Source organism: Lemur catta, chromosome 7, assembly GCF_020740605.2.
Source record: "Lemur catta isolate mLemCat1 chromosome 7, mLemCat1.pri, whole genome shotgun sequence".
Taxonomy (NCBI): Eukaryota; Metazoa; Chordata; class Mammalia; order Primates; family Lemuridae; genus Lemur; species Lemur catta.
Genome location: NC_059134.1, coordinates 65,225,890 through 65,242,415, shown reverse-complemented (window position 1 = coordinate 65,242,415; position 16,526 = coordinate 65,225,890). Strand labels below are relative to the sequence as shown.

At 42.7% G+C, this 16,526-nt stretch overlaps 1 protein-coding gene across 3 annotated transcripts in view; it reads right to left on the bottom strand.

Annotated features, from left to right (window-relative positions):
• Positions 1-14,978: 14,978 nt before the first annotated feature.
• Positions 14,979-16,526, bottom strand: part of ZNF143 (zinc finger protein 143) — a 52,589-nt gene continuing 51,041 nt past the window's right edge. For all 3 annotated transcript variants that reach the window (XM_045557493.1, XM_045557495.1, XM_045557494.1), the window contains exon 16: positions 14,979-15,948. In XM_045557493.1, coding sequence (XP_045413449.1) covers positions 15,865-15,948 — 84 coding nt within the window. In that variant the 3' untranslated portion in view covers positions 14,979-15,864. The remainder of the gene's footprint in view (positions 15,949-16,526) is intronic.

The window sequence follows — 16,526 nt, the reverse complement described above, 5'->3', positions numbered from 1 at the left end:
CACGGCACTCACTCTAGCCCAGGCAACAAAGCAAGACTCTGTCTCAAAAAAAAAAAAAAAAAAGACACATTGATCAAATGTCAGTTTTTCACTTAAATACTAGGCTAAAAAAAAATTCAGCTCTCTTTCTTCATCTTCCTTGTTATCTTTACCTTTCCTCTTGTTTTCTCAGCAAATCTCAACTTCAACCCAGCTCTGTTACCAACTGCCTGCTGGCCTCAGGAATCCAGATCTCAGGCTAGAATGTAGTAGCTCCTAGACTGCTCCTGTTTGACTTCCCAGGTATAGATTAGATTTCTCTACTTTGTCACGTGCCTTAATACCCTGTGATGAATGTGTTATTTGATCATTTCACCAGCTCACCCTGAGAGTACAATATTATCAAATTTAGTTCCTCTGCAGTTGTTCAATTGATTAAATGTGAGACTAGCATTGTCCCTTGAAAATCGTGTTCAGTGTTCTAAGTGTGCTTTTTAATTATAACAATGTTGTTTGAGAATAATTCACCCTTGTTAATGGCTTTATAGTCAGTAATTACAACATGTGATTCCTGGGACCCTTGAGTCAACCAGCCAGGATGATCAAATCAGAACAGGGTATCAATGTAATAAGAACTTGAGAAGCATAACTCAGGAAAATTGGCCAGTGGAAAGCTTGTATTTTAATGAAATAAACGTTATTTCTTGTCATGACTAATTAATCTTTAAGGACTACTAACATACGATTTCCATGTATCCTTTTAATATTTGCTTAAGGTACATCAAGGGCAAATTGTTATATCCTTTAGATATGAATGTGTCACTTACATGGATTCTATACAAAAGTTTAAAGGATTAAAGATTCTCATTCAGTTTTTGCTTGGGGTCTTCAGCTAGGAGAGACCATTCTAGGGTACTTAAAAATGGTCTCTGCAACCAGCCTTGTTAGTGAAAAGAGCCCTCCTGCCTGTTCCCAGTTACCTCAGCAGCTCTCAGCCTTACATAGGCCCCCTAATTTTAGAGAACTTGATAGTCCACTGCAATCAGTCAGGCAATGATACTAATTGCAGGACTTTTCCCGAGAGAAAATACTGACCACTGACCACCTTATTCCTAGATAAGATAGTTCTCAGCCTACATATTTTAAAACTATAGCTTTCTGAAGCAGTTAGCCAAAACATTATGCTTCCTGTTTGCTATTTTATAACTTCTTTGTATTGGAATGGAACTGAGTAGCCCCTTTTTCTCCAGTATTCCTTTTTTTTTTTCTTTATAGAGGCACAAAGGGCTGCTTTTCTCTATATTTTTAATGAGTTTAATAACTGAAAAGGTCACTGAACAGAAATGTCATAAACAGCAGGAATCATGAGTGCCCAGGAGAATGCAGGCACACATTAAATATTTGTGTAATTAATTGCCTCTACTTCTGGGTTAGTGACATACCCAGGAAATGACCTGGATGACCATGGGGACTGCCAGTTGTTTGCTGGCCACATTGTGATTATTTAAAGCAGCTTTGTTCAGATTACTGCAGCACAAAAGATGTGATGACTCTTCTCCAGTGAGACAAGGGGCCCTATCTCATTAGGGGAGGGAAAGGAGGTAAGACAGACATCCCATGCTGGTCTTTTGTTAGCAACAGGAGTGTGTTTGGATACTGCTATGTTTTGATGACTCAGTGGTGAGTCAACTTTAAAGTTCTGTAAAAGGCCTTGTTTAGCTCAGACAGGACTGAAAGATGAGCTCATCCAGTGGCTAGTTGAGTAGAGAGCACCCAGTTGTGTGTGACATGATCTGCTGACTGGGAGTGTAAACGTGTACACAGACACAATGATACTGGTGAGGATGAACTGTTCCTAAATGCAGAAATCAACTCTATTTGGCAGTAATCTATTGAGTGTCCACCGTGTTCAAGCACTATCCTTATCCTGCCAACTACATGTTACCTTATTGCGGATCAGAATTTGAGAAATGTCCTAAGTGCTACAAAGAGCTGGGGTGCTTTTGTGGGAGCTGGGAGAGGGGAGAACATTTCAGTGCCAGCTATATGATAGGCATTGAGTCAGATGCTTTACGTATTTATTTAATCTTTATAAGAACTCTCTGTGGCCGGGCACGGTGACTCATGCCTGTAATCCTAGCACTCTGGGAGGCTGAGGCAGGAGGATCGCTTGAGGTCAGGAGTTCTTCGAGACCAGCCTGAGCAAGAGCAAGACCTCGTCTCTACTAAAAATAGAAAGAAATTAGCTGGACAACTAAAAATATATAGAAAATATTAGCCGGGCATGGTGGCACATGCCTGTGGTCCCAGCTACTCGGGGGACTGAGGCAGAAGGATTGTTTAAGCCCAGGAGTTTGAGGTTGCTGAGCGAGGCTGATGCCACGGCACTCACTCTAGCCTGGGCAACAAAGCAAGACTCTGTCTCAAAAAAAAAAGAACTCTCTGAGAGAGATATTTTCATTCACATTTTATAGATGAAGAAAATGAAACCCAGAGAGGTTAGAAAATGCCTGCATGACACAATCACAGAGCTCGTATTACTGAGACTATATTTCTGAGACTGTATTACTACTATCTTAAAGCCTGATTCTTCCTACTCCATCAAGAATAGGTTAAGGTGAAGGGTGAAAATTAATTAACTTGATGAAGTCAGGGTCACTGGACCCAGTTGGTGGGCCAGGCTAGTTAGGCAGGGTGATATCTAGAGCCGTCCTTCCAGATAGCAGGGCACACAACTTGATGGTGTGAATATGAGAAATGGGATCCAGAGAGAGTCAGACTTGCACCTTTACTTTTTTGTTTCATCATAAAACACAAATGTATTTTAAACTCAAGAGGAAAGATTATAAAGATTGATTTTATCACAAAACAGGATAAGGGATTAAGAAGTATTAATAGTAGCAGGTTGGCCGGGCACGGTGGCTCATGCCTATAATCCTAGCACTCTGGGAGGCTGAAGCGGGCAGATCATTTGAGCTCAGGAGTTCGAGACCAGCCTGAGCAAGAGCGAGACCCCCGTCTCTACTAAACATAGAAAGAAAATTAGCTGGACAACTAAAAAATACATAGAAAAAATTAGCTGGGCATGGTAATGCATGCCTGTAGCCCCAGCTACTCAGGAAGCTGAGGCAGGAGGATCCCTTGAGCCCAGGTGTTTGAGGTTGCTGTGAGCTGGGCTGAGGCCAGGGCACTCTAGCCCCGGGCAGCAGAGTGAGATGCTGTCTCAAAAAAAAAAAAAATAGTACAAGTTTGGAGGAAAGTGCTATTTTCAGCAGTGAGATCAAGGAATGCTTTTCTGAGAAGGTAGCATTTGAGCAGGAACCTGAATGAAATGAGGAAATCAGCAAATGGAGATCTGGGGGAAGTTTATAATATCAAAAATTGGCATTGTTTATAATACCAAAAATTGGAAGCCCCCCAAAGTCCATTAAATACTAAGTACAGTTTGCAAAATAATGAGCCAGAGTTATATGTACAAAATGAAAATATGTCTATGATACAATGAAAAGTTGCAACACTGTATAATGATTCCATTTAAAAAAGAGAGAGAAAATCAACCTAAAGCAAACATATTTACCACAAGGAAAACATCTGAAGAATATCAAAAAATCTGACTTCTAAGGGTTGTGTAGATTGAATGAGAGAACAAGTCAAAGTGCCTAAGTGCCTACTAAAGAGAGAGCCAGGAGGAAGGCCTTGTCATTATCTCTGTTTTAAAACAGAGTAGGGTAGACAGAATTATGACATAAGTCCTGAAGATCCATGCCCTTGCCTTTTCTGACATACTTGGAGCTCTCCTTTCAGTCACTTATGCCTGAGACCTTTTTCCCTTTCCTCACTTCCCCACATCTCTTTCTTTCTCCTCTAGCTTTGCTTATGGGAGAGGAGCCTGTGCTTCTGTTTTTAATCTGATTATTTCATCTGGACTGGCTTTCCCACCAGTCTCAGATAAGCAGCTTTGTGTTCTGGCTGCAGTCTGTGGAGAGGTGCTGATAAGAAAGAGGGCTTCCTGGTTCTCTCTGATTCATACATTGTACATTATAGCCTCACTTCTAAGTGCAGTGTAAAAGGCTCTGTCCCTGGTTCCCAGCTTCGGAACATTAGGATTACTCAGACACCCTCCAGCTGATGTTGACTGGATCACCTGCCTTCCATTTAGGGATTTTGAAGTGACCAAGCCTTAAGTGTTTCTGCCCATGCCCACTCTCACCCTCCATTACTAAGCTCTGCTGACTTTCGGGGTCCTGTGAGTCAGTATGCTTGTCAATCAATTGTTAGAAACTACACAGGAGCACAGAAAAATGGCCAGTATAAAGTAAATACGTATAGGCCGGGCGCGGTGGCTCACGCCTGTAATCCTAGCACTCTGGGAGGCCAAGGCAGGTGGATCATTTGAGCTCAGGAGTTCGAGACCAGCCTGAGCAAGAGTGAGACCGTCTCTACTAAAAATAGAAAGAAAATTAGCTGGACAACTAAAAAATATGTAGAAAAAATTAGCTGGGCATGGTGGTGCATGCCTATAGTCCCAGCTACTTGGAAGGCTGAGGCAGAAGGATAGCTTGAGCCCAGGAGTTTGAGGTTGCTGTGAGCTAAGCTGACGCCATGGCATTCTAGCCCGGGCAACAGAGTGAGACTCTGTCTCAAAAAAAAAAAAAAAAAGTAAATATAAAATACAAAAAGAATATTCTGTGCTCTTATATTGTTTCTAACAACTATTCATTTGATTATTTTGGATTTCTGGGTAGATAATCATATAATAATAATAATTCTCATTTTTAGTATTTTCACTCTTTTTTTGAATCAGAGTCTCACTCTGTTGCCTGGGCTAGAGAGCCATGGTGTCAGCCTAGCTCACAACAATCCCAAACGCCTGTGCACAATATTTATCAATTAAGTCCACCATCTTCTATGGGTGTGGTTCCCAAAACAATTACAATAGTAACATGAAAGATCGCTGATCACAGATCACCATAACAGATATAATAATAACGAAATAATTTGAAATATTTCAAGAATTACTAAAATGTGACACGAAAACACAAAGTGAGCACATGCTGTTGGAAAAATGATGCTGATAGACTTGCTAGATGCAGGGTTGTCACAAACCTTCAATTTGTAAAAAAAAAAGTGTCTGTGAAGCACAATGAAGTGAAGCACAATGAAATGAGGTATGCCTATATTTTTTTCAGATGTTTTGCATCTACATTTATAAATGAGATGGGTCCATAGTTTTTCTGTTGTGCAGTGTAAAATTTTGGCTTTATGAAACACTGGGATGTTTACTTCTTTCTCTATCATTTGGAATAGATTTAATAGTATGAAAATGATTAGATCCCTGAAAGTTTGAAAGAAGTTGCTCATTAATCTATCTAGCTTCAGCTTTTTTTTTTTTTTTGAGTGTAGTTTTGGACAGTTTTCATCCAAATTATTTATGTTTAGGTTTTTTACTTTTTTGAGTTCCTATTGGTAATTTACATTTCCTTGAATATTATCTATTTCATTTGGATTTTAAATTGTATTAGCGTAGGGTTGAGCAAAGTATTCCCTTGTAATTCTCATCATTTCCTCTGTGTGGGTGGTTATAAATCCTTTCTCATTCCTGATTTGTATATTTATATTCTTTATTTCTTTTTATTTGTTTTGTTAGCTAGTGTTTTATCACTTTTGTTGCTTGCTTCTTCCCACCCAAAAAAACCAGATCTTAGATTTATTCAATTATATTCTTTTTCTGATTTTGAAATAATTCATTTTCCTTTTATCCTTAATTTCTTCCTTTTGCTTTCTTTACATTTTGCTTTGTTGTGACTGTTTTCCCCTTTTAATTTCTTGCATTTCTGCTTTTTTTTTCTCACTCAGTAATAAAAGTATTTAAGGCTGTGCATTTTCTTGTGAATACTACTTTGGCTACATTCCATAAGTTGCATTTCATTATTTTTTAAGTAGTCTATAATTCAGTTTTTTAAACTTTGAATGGAAGTATAATACACATAGAGAAAAGCAAACATATCAAAACAGGTACAGTTTGGTATAAATTCAATATCCAGATTAAGAAATAGAACATTAGCAACACCCAGTGCTGACTATATAATTTGCAGGGCCCAGTGCAAAATGAAAATGCTCAGTCTTTTGTTCAGATTTTCTTAAGAACTTTAGCATGGTGACAGCAGAGCGTTAACCAGGCGGTAAGTCTGGGCTAGTGTACATGCCCATGAAGCTGGCCCTGCCAACTCTCCCTTGGGCTTTCCTCTAATCCCTAACTCTGCCTCCCTACCAAGGGTAACCACCACCTAACTTCAAATAGCATAGAATTATTAGCCTGTACTCTTCTGTGTCTAGTTTCCTTTGCTCAGCATTATATTTGTGAGGATTATTCATACTTTTTATTTTTCTGAGACAAGGTCTTGCTCTGTTGCCCAGGCTAGAGTGTAATGGACTCATCACAGCTCACTACAACCTCAAACTCCCAGGCTCAAGCAATCCTCCTCCCTCAGCCTCCTGAGTACCAAGGACTACAGGCACACATCACCATGCCTGGCTAATTTTTCTATTTTTATTAGTGATCAAGTCTCACTCTGCTCAGGCTGGTCTCTAACTCCTGGCCTCAAGCAATCTGCTTCTTCCTCCCAAAGTGCTAGTATTACAGGGTGGGCCACCATGCCTGACCTCATTCATACTTTTACATGTAGTTGAAGATCATACATTTTTATTGCTATATAGGTTAATAGTCTGTAATTCAGTTTTGGTTTGTCACTGATTAAAGAGTTGTTTAGGAGAACTTTAAAATTTTTCCAAGTGGTTGAATTCATTAGGCTGAGGACTAACTTCCTAGTTTCGGGGGTGGAGCTAGAAGTAGACTCATTTTCTCTGAATGAGTGGGTCCTTACTCATGAAATATGTAGTATGGCTGAGAAACGCCAAGCTTTATTCTCTCCTCATGTTCTTCTGACATTCAGTGAAAAAGAAAGAGGAAGAAATTCACCAATGAGGGTAGTTAAGGGTAACAGGTTTTTTAAGAAAACATATCCAGGCAAAGTGTAATAGCACACACTGACTGTAGACCCGGGGGCTGAAGTTATTTTGTCAGCCCATGAATTCCTGAGGAAACTAGGAAGAAACTGGGTCTTTCTTTTTCAGGTCAGGGGAGGCACAGCGCTCCTGTCATGGGTCTGAACAGGGGCAAAGTCGTTGTGCATGTCCATTACCTCAGGCTGTCCTGAAGAAGTGACCAGTGTGTCCTTTCTCTTTACAGGGGCAGCCCGTAAAGAGAATATTAATGTAAAGATGATATTAATGTTTATAACTTCATAACTGGAAAAGAAAGGGTCATCTTGTTTAATTTCAGGAATTAGCACCTCTAAGACAGAATGATCTGCCAATGTAGACTCTCCAATAAAAGGCTTTCCCCCCTCAGTCAGTTTCCATCTCCAAAATGGCAGGTTTGGTGACTTATGAGCTGGCTTCGTACTTTGTGGGGAACAGCATTAAGTTTGGGCAGCGAACACCTTGGCTTATAAGTTTCAGGCATTCACAGCTTTTAAACAGTCTCTCACAGTCCTCATTTATGGTGCCAATGACATTTTTTGAAAAGGTAAAATATTATGGACATAGAAGCAAGTCATTAGTTGTCTGTTCTTTCCATTATTTCACCATTTCCTCAATTGGGCCCTAAATTTTTAACCTACTCATCTCACTTCTTTCCCATCCCATCCCTCCCACCCATAAATAATACCCCAGTAATAGCCAAAAACTACACACATGCTTTGCTGTTAAAATGCAGGGTTAACGCTACTGGGAAGAAGGCTGTGGGTCGTGAAGATGCTTTTTGAAGATGTACAGTATCTTTTTGCTCTCCACACGCCCAATTCTGTAAGTTTTGTCCTTCATAGAAGGCCCTTTGCTTTTCTCAACAAAGTGCAGAATGGGTTGCCTTGAAACACTTATGGCCCTTCCCCTCCACTGGGCGGGGTGTGCCAACCATACAACTTGAAAGGCTTTAAAGCACTTTGGGTTGCTGCAGGGCACAGAAACTATACTGGCTCTTCAAAGGACATCTTCTCAAGCCACCTCTATGGTGTTAAGACAAGTAAAACTCCTTCTCTCCCCTGCTGAAACCCACCGTCAGATGTGATAGGGACTGGTACTCAAGGGAATTAATTCTTGTGATTGCTTTTGTCATCATCCTCCAAGGGGTGGCAGTGCTATGTCAGCCTTTCCTCATAGAAGGATATGACAACCTGTGGGCACTTGACATTGGCTTGCTTGGCAGGGACCAGGTCAGCTTCATCAGAGTTTGTCCATTTCATCAGGAACATGAGCTCCCCACCAGAGTCCACAGCTCCAATAATCCGCTCTGGCTCCCAGCCTGGAGCAAAGCCTCCTGGCTTTTCTGACTCTTCTTTCTTCCGTGGTTTGCTCTCTTTGTCCTTATCTTCAGAATCAGGATCAGCTTTGTGCTTGCCTCTCTGTGATTCATCTGTCTCATGTGCTGTTTTCTGTGACTGCAGAAACTCAGCAATGAGGATGGGAAATGCAGGTTCTCCTCTGCCTCCCAGGTGTTGTCCTCATCCAAGAAACCCTTCCCCTGTAGCCACTCCACTTTGCCTTTTACCACTCCACAGTCGAGAATGTTTTCCACCGCATACCCCTCTTCCTCCTCTTCTACCACTTCCTCCACTTTCTTCTTGTTTTGTTTTTCCCCATAGTACCTGCCAGCTCTCTGGTATAAAAATTGATGCTGCTCAGAGCAGTGCCCCAAACCCTGAGAGGAATCGGTGCCGTGCTACTGGGGCGTCGTGTCGGGCCAGCCAGGGGAGTGGCGCCCAGGGATGCCACAAGCTGGGTGGCTGCAGTGGAGGCCCTCTCTGAAGTGACTCAGCCAATGACCCTACCCCCAGTTTCTTTATTTTTGGCTTTGAAATGCCCACAAGTTCCACCAATAATGAAGCCCACCTTTGCAGAAAAAAGTGGTCCATTTTTCTGTCACTCCTGCTTTTCCAGTTAAAAGGACATGAAGGGGCCAGGCGAGGTGGCTCACCCTGTAAATCCTAGCACTCTGGGAGGAGGAGACAGGAGGATCACTTGAGGCCAGGAGTTCAAGACCAGCCTGAGCAAGAGCAAGACCCCATCTCTCTACAAAAGATAGAAAAATTAGATGGGCTTGGCACCTGTAGTCCCAGCTACTTGGGAGGCTGAAGCAGGAGGATCACCTGAGCCCATGAGCAGGAGGTTGCAGTGAGCTATGATGATGCCACTGCACTCTAGCCCAGGCACAGAACAAGACCCTTTCTCAAAACAAACAAAAAGGACATGAAGCCATTTCAGGGTGTTGGAAAAGCCCTAAAGAAGTGGGCAAACCTGCCTGATCAGTTTTATCTGAGTCAAATATCTGGTGAGTGTAGTAGCTGCTCCCAAATGGGACCTACTTTTCTCTCCCATGGCCCTCAACAGCACAAAAGCCTTGTCACTGGCTTGGAGTAAAGGTTTCCTATGTAAAAAGATAAGCCAACCCCCTGCCCAGGGCAGCAGAGATTATACCTCTTTCCTTTTCCCTTAGACATTGCAGAATTTGTTTGCAGGGTACCGGGCCTGAGGCTACAATCTAGATTACACCTGTTTTGCACAACCTTTCTTAGGCTTGGAGGGTTTGGGGGCAGATTAGTGAAGGTGCTTAGGCTTATGGAGAGCTTTTGGAGGCTGTGTCCTGTGCATCCCAGGGAAACCCTTGCAGAGGTGAGGCAAACTAGGAAGAAATTTGGGACTGACATCAGAGCTGGAATCTTATTTTCTTTCACCTGAATGCAGATAAGTGAGCAGAAAAAGCTTTTGCCAGATGATTTTCATTTTAACTATTCATGCAATTTTCCTGAATTTTGAGCATTGTTCACTCTCAGCATAACTTTCTGTCCTTCAATTTTAGCCATGCTCTGGAAGCAAAATGAAACTACTGCATGGAGAATTGAGGAGTCTCTCTGTATATCTCAAGACAGATGAGTTTAAAGCTGGAGGGAACAGCTGGAGGTGACCTGCTACTCTGGGAGGCCTCCAGGAGTTACAGGGAAGTTTAAATCCCCAGTTGTCCTAAGGGAGCCCATAGTCTAACAGGAGAACAGATAATCTATTTCCCAAACACAAGTCCCACATCTGCAGTAAAAAGAGAAGTGCTAATAGAAGCACATTTCTCAGCAGGGCAGGTGACATAAACTGTGGGGCTCAGTAAAAAATGAAAATGCTGGGCCTGGTGGTCAAAGAGCAGGAAAAGGGTGCTTTTAAAGATATGCCTGAAGTCAGACACAAAAAGACAAATATTATATAATATGAGGTGCCTAGAATAGTCAAATTCATAGAGACAGAAAATAGAATGGTGGTTGGCAGGGGTTGGGGTTAGGGGAACGCAGAGTCATTGTTTAATGGGCACAGAGTTTCAGTTTGGAATGATGAAAAGGTTCTGGAAATGGATTGGTGACGGTTGCACAGCAGGGTGAGTGAACATACAGTCATCCCTTGGTATCCGTGGGGGATCGGGTCCAGGACTCCCTAAGGATACCAAAATCCACGGATGCTCAAGTCCCTGATATACAATGGTGTAGTATTTGCATATAATCTATGCACATCCTCCTGCGTACTTTAAGTGATCACTAGATTACTTATAATGCCCAGTACAATGCCTACATATCACTTCGTTCTTGTGGATTCAATGTAGTACTCGGTGCACCAAAAATTCAAGTTTTTCTTTTTAGAAATTTTTTGGAATTTTTTTTCCCGAATATTTTCCATTTGTGTTTGGTTAAATCCACAGATGTGGAGTTCACGGATACAGAGGGATGACTGCACTTAATGCCACTGAATTGTACACTCAAAAATGGTTAAAATGGTAAATTTTATGTTATGTGTATTTTCCTATACACGCAAAAAAGGGAGACATAGGTTTTTTCCTTTTTTTGCCGTCTCTCCCATGACTTGTCATGGTGCCTTTTATTAGGTATTCAGTATTCTAAATAAAGAAAAATTAAATATTTAAAATTTTCGCATGAATTTTACCCTTTATTTTTATATTACATGCAATGCCAAGTTTATTGATTTATTTTTATATTTATTTGAGATAGGGTTTCACTCTGTCACCTGGGCTGGTGTGCAGTGACAAGATTATAGCTCACTGCAGTCTTGAACTCTTGGGCTCACACAATCCTCCCAAGCCTTCCAATGAGCTAGGACTACAGGTGTGTGCCACCACACTTGGCTAATTTTTTTAAACATATTTTTTGCAGAGACAAGGTCTCACTATGTTGCCTAGACTGGTCTTGAACAAGTGATCCTCCTGCCTCAGCCTCCCTAAGTGCTGGGATTACAGGCATGAGCTACCACTCCAGGCAGCAATTCCAATTTTAAATGCAAATATCAAGAGTATTTGACTCATTTTTGGAATCACTGAAATTACAAAATTTGCATTTTGTGGTTTATCCCAGGAGGGTATCTCACGCTGGCTAGCAGAGACAAATACAAGCCAGACTCAGTAAAGTTGGAGGAGGAAGAAAGAATTCCCCCAGGTGCAGAGCCTATGGAGAGTCCTCCAGGGCATAGGACCTGCCAGCTGCCAGCTTCCCCTTCCTGCTAGGTGTCTCCCCTTTTCACAGGCCTGCTACCCCAGCCCACAGCAAATGGGCCACTCCAAGTGTCTTTAAAACTCAGAGCTGTGACACTCTTGATAAAGGGATGGGCAAGAGGCTCACCCCTGCCAAGCTTCAGCTAAGGCTGGCCACCCACCAGGAGCATTGCGGTGCTGCCAGCCTAGGGTGGGGATGGCCACCACCATGCCCTACTCCAGAAGGTGCATACACTGGACACTGACCTCCCTGCGTTGGCACCAGGCCCCTGCCAAGGACAGAGGGTAGCATCAGTTGCAGGGTGAGGGCAAGAAGGCAGAGGCCAGGCGGGAGAGTGGTGGTGAGAGAGCTCTTCCAGGGAGGCAGCAGGGGTGGGACTTTGTGTAAGCCCAGGCTTCAAGCTCCAGCCTGTGCTACATTATGGCATGGGCCTTCACTTACAAAACACACATTTAAAGATAGACTTATTAAGAATTTCAAGACTGCAACCAGAGAGCATTAAACCTCAAGTGCAGGGCCCTTCTGAGTACAGAGTCCTGTTCAAAATGTACTGGTTACATGCCCATGAAGCCAGCCCTGTTCCTCAGGCAAAAGAGGGAACTTGGCTGGAGAATTCCTTGAAAGATCCCCCATCCCCAGAGGAAACCTAAGTAAGAAAGTGCTTATCGTGGAGGAGGCTGAGGCAGCCTTCTACTTCCCACATGCTCCCTTTCCCTCCTTGGTACCAGACTTCAGCTCTGCCCCTTTCCTTGTCACTTCCCACTGTCTGCTCACTTTGGGGTCTGCGATAGTTGACTGGTCTGCAATCTTATCTGAGCCAGGAGGCACTGGACCATAAATTCCTTGGGCTGATAAATGGAATCCAGTCAACTTCAGCACTGCTTGCTGCTTGGAGACTGTCCATAATTAGTTAGTTAGTCCCTGAAGGCCTGGGAGTGGGCATGGGGGAAGGAAAGATCTGGCCCTCTGGGCAGCTGCCACCTGCAGGGGATTAGGGAAGCCAAGTCCCTCCTTACTCTAGTCTAGTTCCTAAGTTCTTACCAGTAGTGCAGACTGTAGGCAATGTACTTTGTAGTGGCCTCAAGTTGCATCAGGTAGAGCAGAGTGATCCAGTGCATTGTCTGGATCACACTGCACGGGGTTATACTGGCTCTGTTTGCTACAGGGTACTCTGCTTTCATCAAGTGCCTTTTTGGGATTTTTCAACTTTAGAAGACTCCCTTCCATATCCTGCCCTGTGATAAGACCCCACAGCAGCTTTACTAGCAACCGGCAGCACCTCAGCTGGAGTCTTCCCTGGGGGGAAACAGACCACCTTGCGAGGCTCCTGAGGTCCCACTCCCAGGAAGGCAGACAGGGACAACCAGCAGCGCCTCTATGCCCTTTTCTCTGGGTGCCAGTAGGAAGGCATTTTCAGCCGCACCAGAACAGTCCATCTCTCAGCACTGCCCAATCCAACTGCCAGAGGGGCTGGGAGCAGGGAGAAATGCCCTGGAACCTCTGCAGAGTCGGCTGTAAGGGGCCAAGGGAGGCTGACAGCTTGGATTTTGGTCCTTGGAAGCACAGCAGCCTGGCTGGGCTCAGTGGGGAGAAGCTTCCTGTCACCAGCCAGGACTGGCAGTGGGGGCTGGGACCACCCTGTGGTTTCCATGATTCTGGTCTTTCTGGTCTTTCTAGTCTTCATCCCAGCCTGCCCGCCCCTTCCTGAGTCACAGCAGGCCTCAGGTGTTCTGTGTGTGTCTAAATGTCTCAGTCAAGATTGAAGACTGGATCTGTGGGTGACTAAGGCTTTTGAGAGAGAGAGAGAGAGAGAGAGAGAGAGAGAGAGAGAGAGAGAGAGAGAGAGAGAGAGTTGTGTATAGTTTTGAAGGAAAAACCACCAATCCCCTGCCCAATCCTGAAGCATTTCCCATTTCAAATGATTCAGTCATGACCCTTTTTAGCAAGAGTTTAAAGAACCTGACCAACGATATTAAATAACACAACACAACAATTCCCCCTTTCTACTGTAAAGCTTGAAATGAAAAACAGCCGTATTTCAGCTCTCTGGCAGACAAAGCTCAGTGAATGACAGCACAGAGGTTGCTGAGGAACAGCCCTTCATCTTTTTTTTTTTTTTTAATCTTGGTAGACGGTATGCTGAATTTTCAACATTAGAAAATGGTTTTTCAACTACTCAGGTCATTAGGCAATCAGAACTCACCACAGTTCATCTTGATCATCTCTGCCACAAACTATCATTCAAGGAGGTAACTGTGGTGTGGAGAAAAAATACTGGCTTTGGAGTCAGAAAGTCTGGGTTATCAAAGTCTTTGCCTTGCCTTTCCATAGCTGTAAGGCCTGGGTAAGATAACCTGCCTCTTTGGAACCTCAGTTTCCTCATGTACAAAACAGGGGTAGTAAATCCCATACGTCTCACAAAATTGTTGTGAATATACAAACATATATGGAAAAATACTTATTCTGTGCTTCATATACAACATATTCTCAGGCTGGGCGCAGTGGCTCATGCCTGTGTTCTTAGCCCTCTGAGAGGCCAAGGCGGGAGGATTGCTTGAGCTCAGGAGTTCAAGACCAGCCTGAGCAAGAGCAAGACCCCGTCTCTACTAAAAATAGAAAAAGTTTAGCCAGGCATGGTAGTGCATGCCTGTAGTCCCAGCTACTCGGGAGGCTGAGGCAGGAGGATTGCTTGAGCCCAGGAGTTTGAGGTTGCTGTGAGCTAGGCTAACGCCACGGCACTCTAGCCTGGCCAACAGAGTGAAACTCTGTCTCAAAAAAAAAAAAAAAAAGGCCGGGTGCGGTGGCTCACGCCTGTAATCCTAGCCCTCTGGGAGGCCGAGGCAGGTGGATCGCTCGAGGTCAGGAGTTTGAGACCAGCCTGAGTGAGACCCCGTCTCTACTAAAAATAGAAATAAATTATCTGGATAACTAAAAATATATATAGAAAAAATTAGCCGGGCATGGTGGCACATGCCTGTAGTCCCAGCTACTCGGGAGGCTGAGGCAGTAGGATCGCTTAAGCCCAGGAGTCTGAGGTTGCTGTGAGCTAGGCTGACGCCAGGGCACTCACTCTAGCCCGGGCAACAGAGCGAGACTCTGTCTCAAAAAAAAAAAAAAAAAAATAGAAAAAGTTAGCTGGGTGTGGTAACGTGTGCCTGTAGCTTCAGCTACTCAGGATGCTGAGGCAGGAGAATTGCATGAGCCCAGGAGTTGGAGGTTGTAGTGACACCACTGCACTCTAGCTGGGGCAAGAGAGTGAGGCTCTGTCTCCCAAAAAAACAAAACCTCCCCCCCCAACATACTCTCAATGTGTGTATTGGGATATAACCTATTACTTTTTTAGTATTTTCTGCAACATTTCCCCCCTCTACCACCAATTTAATAAAACAAATATAAAGGTAACATTTTAAAAATTACTGTATTCAAAATTAATAATAAACTTTAGGGTAAATAAGCTTTAAAACAAAATCACATAAGCAAAAATAAATAATTTACACCAACCCACTAACCTAATTTTCAGAGTAAAGCCATTTCCAATAACAGCACTGTTATCCCAGGTTAAACTTTGATAATTCATTATTTTTTAAAAAACAGTAACAAAAAACTGAACACTAAGTGAAATCTTTTAACAAACCGAAACACTGGATTTAACTTTTTAATTTTAAATAACCAAACTTTGTAATTTTATACATAATCCAATGTAATGCTAATATAATTAGCATTTAAGCTTGAAGAGTTGGTATTTAACAGGGATGGGAAACAGTAAAGGAACAATCTTCAAACCATGAGATACAAATAAAAATGGACAAGTATATGGTAGAACAAAAACTGCACTCTGCTAACTGGGGGAAATATCTGAAGGCTTTACATCCATTATTATCCATGATGGCTTTTGGAATTATGATTGTTTGACATATAGAACCTTTGACATTTTAGATACAGCCTTTATTTTTTTTCACAGTAAGTTAAAAATCCATCATAAGACTCCATAAGACTTCACTAGTCTTTCATGTAGACTCAAGTTTGCGATCTGATAAGAGTAACATGAAAATTTACTGTATTGCCCTAATTTCATACTTCCTTGTACACAATTAATCAGTTTGGGAATCTATTCCAAGAGTTATATACACAAAAGTGTCAAGAATAAAATGTTCTCCACTCTTGCATAAAAATGTGTACAGTGTAACAGGAATGGAAAACTTCTAATCTTCCTGGGCCTGGGCTTCATGGATTTCTGCTGCCAGAGATGAAAGGCTCCTGCTTTACTGCTCCACTGTTTTGAGGATTAATCATCCAACCCTGGCGTTTCTCCTTGTTGGATCCTAGATGCTATTCTGATGGCTTCTTCCAGAGATGGCTGTTCTCCAAGCTGAAACAGGTACACACACATCAAACGCTAACAATTCAAAAGCCACAGTCAAGATAATGCCAAAGAAATGCTATATGCCAAGGGTAAAACTCTCTGGGATTCTGACACTAGGCTTGTTAAGATACTACTGCTAACCCAATCGTTAAGAACACAAAAATTCCTGCAGGGGAGAATAATGCAGTTTCTTTATTTAGGATTTTGATAAACTCTTCACACATGCAGAGGACAAAAGATGCTCACCTCAGCCAATGGAGAGAGAGAGTTTCCTGAGCCTTTAGCTTCTATACCCATAAACAAAATAAAATCAACAGCTGACACTTTCTTGAGTATGTTCTAACCCTTTATCAAGTAAAATACATGGAAAAAGAACTCCCTCTAAGGAGAGGTAATCTGCACGTAGCACCTAGGATTCTAGATTCTCTGCTTGAATCCAGTGACTCTTCCCAGAGAATGACTTCTGACATTCCTCACTTTAAAATGGGGCTATGCAGGGATTCTCAGAGGACTAACTTAGGGTCTGAGTTTCCACTAAGGTTTCTTTCCATGGAATAGCTCTTAAGTGCTTTATAGAATCCTGC